Source organism: Pteropus vampyrus, unplaced genomic scaffold, assembly GCF_000151845.1.
Source record: "Pteropus vampyrus isolate Shadow unplaced genomic scaffold, Pvam_2.0 Scaffold2, whole genome shotgun sequence".
Lineage (NCBI taxonomy): Eukaryota > Metazoa > Chordata > Mammalia > Chiroptera > Pteropodidae > Pteropus > Pteropus vampyrus.
In genome coordinates, this window is record NW_011888783.1 from 32007933 (window position 1) to 32016588 (window position 8656).

Below are 8656 nucleotides of genomic sequence, written 5' to 3' on the forward strand. Positions count from 1 at the left end.
TGTTGTACAACAGATATTTGAAACTTACTCATCTAGCATAACTAAAACTTTATGCCCATTGAACAACTTCTCATTTTCCTCACCCTTCCACCTCTGGCAATCATTACTGTATTCTCTATATGAGTTTGACTATTTTAGACACTTCATATAAATTAAATCGTATAGTATTTGTCTTTCTGTGACTAGCTTATTTCACTTAGTCAAGGTGGGTTTTATGTATTAATAGGGTTGGTTTAACTTTGTATTTCTAAGGAATTAAATTTATTTCCTTCCCTATGCTAAAGTTGTATGGCTGACCAAGAGAATAAGGTCCTATGGCTGACCAATAGATATGTTTGCCAGTGTGAATGGACCATCAGCCTCCTCCATCCACTGCCTATCATTCTTTTCCAAGATCAGCCACGCAATCTACAAGATGGATGTGAAAGGTCTCCTGGATGGGTTATTCTTAAATGTCCTCTAATGGGCGGCTGTATAATCTATATAATCTGAGACCCAGAATAGCTTTCTTGTACCTGGCACCTAGTGAAGAGGAGAAGACAAACTCTAAATGCTTGCTCTGCTGAGGCTGATGCTGGATATAAAACATAGGTGGTGTATTTTTTTAGGGAAACTGTTAATTTTATGACAGCAACTCTAGACTGTTTATAAAATGAAAAACTCATACAAGAGTTACCACCAATTTCACACCCAAGTTTGATACCTCGGCAGATATTATGGGAGTATTCTGCAAGATCATTAAAGCAGAACCAGGTCGCAGTGTGCATCCCCAGTAAGTCACCTGTCAAAAGTATTTGTGTTAGAGACTTATCTGAACCTGTGTCCCCAAGATGGGTGTTTAGTGAAAGAAAGAACTTTCTCTGAAGTAATAAATATATGCTTTCCCCTTAGAAAATATAAAAAATTTTAAGAAAATAAAAGCAATGAAAGAAATCACTGATGAAAACGTTGATGCACTTACATATTTAATCAAATTCCCTACACCCAAAAAGAATATTGTCCAATTTAAAAAGCAAATAAACTGGAAAATATTTACAAATATGTCATACATGGAGTTAATATATTTGATAAAGGAGACTTATTAGAAATCAACAAATCAACATGAATGATAAAATGTCTAATGAGAAATGGACAAGGGGCCTGCACCTGAACATAAAGATTACAAAATAAGATATACAGTCCTATAACATGTATGTGGAAATAAGATATACAGTCCTATAACATGTATGTGGAAATATGCAACTTCAAACAAGATATGATAATATGTAACTTCAAACAAGATATGATTTCTTTCCTCATCAAACTTGCAATGATAATTTTAAAACTTATACTACTTGGTGCTCAAGAACAACATTTCCTGAGGTACTTACTAAAAATACAAATTGATAGAACCCATCCCAGACCCACTGAAGTAGAATCCCAGTGGCTGGACCTTGGAAGCAAGTTAGGGAAATTCAGATTCAATGGACTTAGAGTAGAACATAGAGATCAGTCATTTTCCATCCCCACCCTTAGTGATCTTAGAGCAAGCTTGATAACATTACTCTAAGGAGTGGTTTTCAACCGTGGCTAGTCTACTGAATCACCTGGGAAATTTTAAGAAATACAGACACTCGAGTCCTAGTCTCAGAAATTTGGATTTAAAGTCCTTATGAGTTCAATTTGAATATCAAACATTTTAAAAGCGCATTAAGTGATTCTAAAGTGTAGCCAAAGAGTGTGTGATAAAATGGGTATTTGTATGCTTTTCAAAGGGAATAAAAATTGGTACAAATCTTTTTACAAACAATTTGGCTCTTCATTGCTTTTTAAAAAAATTGTTTTCAATAAAAATTGCAATTGAATAAGTTTATCCTATTAATGTAATCTAAATATAGAAAACATTTATGAGCACAGATGTTCTTTGTATGTAATTGATTCAATAACAACATTTGAGAGCAACATAACTGGCCAATTATTGGGTAATGGTTTAATAAACAATGGTATGTTCACATAAGGAAGTGCTATACACTCATTAAAAATGTACACGTTTTTAATGTCATAGGAAAATACAGGATTAGTTGAAAAACTAAGGTATAAATTGTATTTATTGCATATCAAGACTAAGTTGAAAAAAGCATAGCAAAAAGATAGAAAGAAAATATTCTAAATTACTAAGAGTGATTACTTTGAGCTATGGAGAGATAAATGACTTTTGGGGATTATTTTCTAACTTTTCTGAATTTCAAAAGTTTATATAACTTTATATTAGGCCTAATTAAACATTTAGAATGTTTATTGTGCTAAAATATATATAACAAAATTTACCAATTTAACAATTTTCGAGTATACAATTCAGTGGCAATAAGTTATTTTACATTGTTGTACAACCATTACCACCATCAACCCCCAACCCCAAGAGCTTCCCCTCCCAGCCTCTGGAACCACTATTCTACTTTTTGGCTCTATCACTTTGACTATTCTCGGTATCTAATGTAAATGGATCATACAATATCTGTCCTTTTGTGTCTGGCTTATTTCATTTAGCACAATGTTTTCAAGGTTCATCCGTGTTGAGCATGTATCAGAATTCCATTGCTTTTTAAGGCTGCATAATAGTCTATTGTATGTATATACCACACACTTACAAATTTTTACTTACCAAGGTCAATCACTTCATATGGAGATCTTTCTAGAGTGTATCACTCACTTTTCAGCCTTCTTAAAAGGAAATACTGAATAAATTGCAACCTTTATGTCTTTTAATGACATATATATTGATACTCCCTCAAGAGTTATTGACTATATATTTTTTTATTTGAGATCTTGCTATTGCTAGCTACTATTCTAGTTATTTTCATATAGTAAATCAATCCTTTCGAAATCCTGTGGGATATTATTCCCGTTTCATAGATAAGTAAAAGAGGTGCACAGAAGTTAAAGAACTTTTCCAAGAAAACACAGCTAGTAAGTGAAAACAGCAGGATTCAAAGTCCATGTCTTTACACATTTTGCTTGACCCCTCACCATCAGAGAGTGTTTCTCATGATGTTAAATGTCTCCAACTAATACTGAACACTTTTAGAAAATTCATGTATGTTATTTAATGTTTTGTTTTGTTTTTCCTTCTGGTGTTACTTTGTGGTGGTAAAAGCGCTCACCTCCAGCTATTTTCTTCTCTCTAACCTACTCATTGATACTGATATCCTGTCATCAAGAAAAACAGATAAAGAAGGGAAAAGTGAAAGTTCATCATTTTGAGAGAGAATTTGAGGGGTCTATCTAAGAGTAAAAATACATGAATTTACATATTTGACTTTTATGATATCTATTTTAGTAGTTCAGTGAGGCCTGTTTTGCTTATTTCTGGCTTTTTTTCTTGTGCTCCAGGTGCTGAGTCTACTTTTATGAGTGAATATTAGTGTTTACTCTTACTCTTATTTATGTTGTGTACTATATTGTAATTTATTTTTTAAAAAGCTTGCCCCAAAGTAATAAATATCATTAATATATCTGATATTCTCTTTTTTTTAAAAAAAAAAATGCCTATTTAATATTTTCATAGTACAAGCAAAGAAAGAACTAAGAAGAAAGCTTTTGATGTTGAAAATGTCTGGTCCTATGTCAAGCCTATTCAAACTATACACTCAATGGCTACTCAATGCCCATCAATATCAGCCTGAAATATCTTCGTAGAATTAATTATATGCCATCGATATATTTCCTGAAAAGAATAGACAAGTGTTTCTTTCCTTGAGTAACATGTATATTGTGAAATGCCGAGCATTTAGCTTTCTGAAAATCAAACCTTCTTTCCAATGAAGTAGGAGAGGTCACTAGTTAAATAAATATAACAGTGAGTCTATCTATGTATCAAAAAACTTTCATTTAAAGTGAATTATCAGTATGTCACCCCACTCCCTATCACCATCTATTTTTCTAGAAATTTTTTCCAAATTGACATTTTTTAAAGGATTCTTTTCCACATCTGTAGGATTTTCCTAGTAAACAGGTGAATAACAGGAGTAAAGCTGAGAGAAAAATTCTTGCTCAAAATACAAAATGGAAAGATAAATAAGATTCTTTTGAAAACCTCTAGCAGCCCAGATTTCCTTAAATGTTATAATGAGTGAATGATAAATGTAAATTTTGCTACTAGGTTTATAATTAATTTCCTTCTAAATACTCCAAGCAATTTTATTCAACAAAATCAGAGTGAGGGGAGGATTTGGAAGAAGATAAAGGGAACAAAACCACATTCCAAAAGATCTGAACTAGCTGATGGGACTAGCCATTATCTTATTATTCATAATTTTGTGACTGATCAGTAGTCAAAGCTGAAAGGAAATGAAGTCAGAGTGTTACCTTATTTATTTTAAGACTGTGCTCTCTAAAGTTTAAACAATATAAAACTTCCACTAGACTCCAAGTTTTGATCATCTCAACATTGACTTCTTACTCAAATAGTAATACTGTGAACATCAACACATATACTCACATTTTAAAAAGGATTATATTAACATTTCAAGAATTTTTGTAATTCAGGTCTGTCATGCTGGACCTTACAAATGTACTAAAACTCTCTTTGTTTTTGTCACATAAAGAAGGGATGATTCTCTCTCTGTTCATTCATGCCCAACTTCTACTAAACACATAGTCCTATGCAAATTAATATCCCTGGGAGTCGACCACTATTCTCTATCATTTGCTTTTCTAAATTCCTACTACTTGCCTCTACCATTCATTTTAGTATTGCTTTATATTGTCTAAAATTCTTCTGTAAGTTTTTTCACAATGCATTATGTTTTATTGTTCTTAAGTATCACCTATATTAACTAAGATAGACTGATGGTATAGTGAGATTTAAATAAGCTTTTCTAAACAATTAATAATACATATGTCCAAAGGAAAAAAAAAACTATACAGAGTGGAGCATTCTTCAAGGCTAATATAATCATAAGAAACTCAAGCAATAAATCAGGTGACTTGTGGATGAGTTCCATAAGCCTGGATGTTTAGCTATTAAACTTCTCCCCAAAATAAAAATAGCTGTTTACAAGGATCTAAACTTATTGAAGCTGATATACAATCAATATTCAAAAATTGAAAACTCTTAACTAAAAGACATTTCATTCTGTTTTATGGTAGCCATGAAATAATACAAAAACATTTAAGGAAACCTCTGAAAATGGTATAAATGATGCTTGGGGGAGACAAAAATAAGAGGGTGTAACAAGCAAATAGAATGGATTTAGAAGAGAGTTGAAATGGCAAGACAACTATGTTATAATAGAAGTTTAGTAAATACATATCAAAAGTTTGGACTAGGCTTCAAGTTACTGGTTTTCAGCTGTTACAGTTGAAAGAAAAAAGGAGGGGAGGAAGGCGGGCAAGAAGAAAGGGAGAAAAGGAGGACTGAACGTAGAAAAAAGAAAAATAAACTTCCAGACTTTAAGAAACAATCTGTCTGGTTTACAAGATTTCAGGGAAATCGACAGCAAAATCCTAATGAGCTGAAGCTTCAATCGGTCCGCTAAAATATCTGTAGTTTTGTTTAAATGACAAAGGTGAAATACATCAGATTATGGAAAATGGGGAGGGCTCTCAGGAGTTGGCCAGTGTTCTAGGTGATGGATGTGATGAGCAATTCCCTTAAACAACTGATTTACTGCCAGCAGAGAAAAACATTGGAAGCACGTCCAAAAACTGCAATTAAGATTACAAGAATGGCCACTCTGTCCACCTTCCCTCCCTTACCAGCGAGGTGACCCTGCTCCTGGGAACCACCTCTACACAAAGGCGACACCCTCTTCCCACAAAACCCTTTCCTTTGCCTTAAAAATCAGTATAAAATCTACTTTATTCTGTCTTCCAATCGTTTCCTTTCTTTCTCCCTTTCTTCCTTCCTTTCCTCCTTCACTCCCTCCCTGCTTTTCTTTCTTCCCGAAATCATCGCTTTTTAAAAACTACTCCCAGGTCAACCTTACACCACTAGAAATCCGTCGCAGGCCAGACAGAGTAAGACACAGGCGGCTGGCCAGTGCATTCGCAAGCACCATCTGGCACCTTCGATTCATCGCCACTTTCCATCAGCCCAGAGGTGAGAGGAGCGGGAGGCAAAGGACACGCAGAGCTGGTGTGACCCAGTTCTTAGGAAACTTTCAGCTGGTCGCAACCCTTCCTCTGCCCGAAACTATTTAGTCATCCATCAAGGCAGAAAAGCACAGTGACCTCTGCCTAGCCTTTCGAATTGGGAAAGAAGCGAAGCAAGAAAAGCAAAACCAGAAGGTTCGCCCCTTTGCCTCCCCACCGCCCAACCTCAGCCAGCGCAGAGCGGCGGCGCGGCCGGAAGAGGCCGCTGTTCGCTCAGAGCAGCCTCCCCACGGCCGCCCGCACCTCCCACGGCCCTGCTGGCCCAACCCCGCCAAGTTCCAACATCTCCCAGTCCAGCAAGCGCCGGGAACAAGCACCGCCCGGGCAGGAGCAGACCGTGAAGACCAGACCCGCTGCGGTGCGACTCGGAAAGGCTCCTGGGAAATTCCCACGGCCCGGGGACTTTGGAAAGAAGAGAGCGAGCAGCCGCTCCGCGCGCGCGCGCGCGCGAGTCTGCAAGTGAGCGCTCAGCTCGGCACCTGTTCCTCCCGCGCCACCGCCTTCCCACCCCTCGGACCCGCGCTTCCTCGGGCGTCCGCCCTCTCCCGCGATGAATTCGGCTCTGGGCAACCAGACCGATGTGGCGGGCCTGTTCTTGGCCAACAGCAGCGAGGCGCTGGAGCGCGCCGTGCGCTGCTGCACCCAGGCGTCCGTGGTAACCGACGACGGCTTCGCCGAGGGCGGCCCAGACGAGCGCAGCCTGTACATCATGCGCGTGGTGCAGATCGCCGTCATGTGCGTGCTTTCGCTCACCGTGGTCTTCGGAATCTTCTTCCTCGGCTGCAACCTTCTCATCAAGTCCGAGGGCATGATCAACTTCCTGGTGAAGGACCGGAGACCTTCTAAGGAGGTGGAGGCGGTGGTCGTGGGGCCCTACTGACCGTCTCTCCCGCCCCCGCGGCAGCCGCCCCACGCCTCCCCACTTCGCCAGACCGACCGCGCCCCCTCACCATCCGAGAATGGGCGAAGCAAACCTGTCGGAGTCAGTTATTTCTCTCGACTTCTGCCTTTCGGGATGAAGCGACCTGTTTCTCGCTCGGTCTTTCAAAGTCCCCATGCCTGCTGCAGGAGGAAAGCGCCCTGATTCTGGACTCAGCAGCAAGTGGCAAGAAGACAGAGATTAGGGCGCAAACTTTGGAAGCTGTCGCTAGCTTGAGATGCGGGGAAATCGACGGGCGAAGGCCCTTCTCCACCCGCAGGTGGGCCAAGCTCTGGGGGCAGGTGGAGAGGGTGGGCAGGGGAGACCCAGCGGCACTGAATGCCCGGTGGCCGAGAAAGTGATCTGTATATACACCACGCAACAGAACTAATGAGGACACAGAAATCCGTGTCCGGATTCGCGCCCATTCTCTCCCGCTTCTCCCAGCCCCAGCGGGAGAGGCGGTAAATTCTTTTGATTAGTTATAACGTGCGGTTTTAAGGGATTTTAGTGTTAGTTTGCTTGAATACAAATATTTGATAAGTCTTTGTCTGCCCTAGTGGCCTGTTTGCCTGCCTGGGATTAGAGTTTTATCATCGTGGGAAAAGGGATGGGGGAGGGGAACTTGCGAATGTGAACGGGGTGAGTTGTTTCTTTTATTGCATTTATAACTGGATCTTTTGCGGGAGCCGGCACCTCAGCTGCCCCGGGCAAAGACCCAGACTAGAACTCTTACGTAGCTGCACGGTTTACCCCACAAAAGTGCTCTTGACATTCGTGACACAGTTTTGACCTTTTTTTTTTTTTCTTAGATAACATTTCCTTAATAAATGCAACATTTAAGTGTTTTGTTCCTGGCCTCCTGGTGGTCATTCTGCGCTCTCGGCAGAAGGGAACGGGCGGTGGGTTACCGGACCAGGGAATTCGTTTTTGCAGAGCTGTGATTCAACCCATGGATCCCACCGAGAGTCCAGGCTGGGGGTGAGACTGAGAGGCTTGGAGGAGAGGGAGACAGGGCCAAGCCTCGGGCACAAGAGCCGTCCTGGAGGCAACAGCTTTTGTTTTCTCTTACAGTTAATATTTTATATTTCATTTAGGCTCAGCTCTATGAGCCAGGCGAGACGGCAGGAGGTCCCAGTGGGAAGATTACACTTCCGAGCAAGGCTCCAGCGGGAACACAGGGTTACACCACTAATGAAAGGAAGAGACGGCTTGGCCAGCCTTGGGGCGAGGTGGGGGCCATCTTTTCTCTGACCAACGTCAGCAAGACTGCATCTGGTTGCTCCTCATAAAATTAATAATAATAATAATAATAACAACAACAACAACAACAATGTGAGGAGAAGTAGCCGCTAAAGTACATAGTGCGGCTAATATTCCCTGGGGTAAAGTATTGCTACAAAAACATGAGATGCATTGTCTTTGCCATATTACGTGTTCTAGCTAAAGGGTGAGGTTAGAAGAGAGACGGGACCTCACCTGCTTTGGAATTTAGAGTAATCAGGCCCAGGCCAGGCAGAAAGATTCAGAGGAGTTAGCTGAGCTCCAGAATGTCTGAGATGAGTGTTATAACCCAAACTGGGAAGGTTGGGTCAGAGTGGAGCT

At 40.3% G+C, this 8656-nt stretch overlaps 1 protein-coding gene across 1 annotated transcript; it reads left to right on the plus strand.

Annotated features, from left to right (window-relative positions):
• The first annotated feature begins 6490 nt into the window (after nucleotides 1–6490).
• Nucleotides 6491–7900, plus strand: RPRM (reprimo, TP53 dependent G2 arrest mediator homolog). The gene has a single exon (XM_011359301.1). The coding sequence runs from the start codon at nucleotides 6683–6685 to the stop codon at nucleotides 7010–7012; it is 330 nt and encodes a 109-aa protein (XP_011357603.1). The 5' UTR covers nucleotides 6491–6682; the 3' UTR covers nucleotides 7013–7900.
• The last annotated feature ends 756 nt before the right edge of the window (nucleotides 7901–8656 follow it).

Excerpts from the sequence above, each read along its gene's own strand:
- RPRM (XM_011359301.1), top strand. The coding sequence starts at position 6,683 with ATGAATTCGGCTCTGGGCAACCAGACCGATGTGGCGGGCCTGTTCTTG.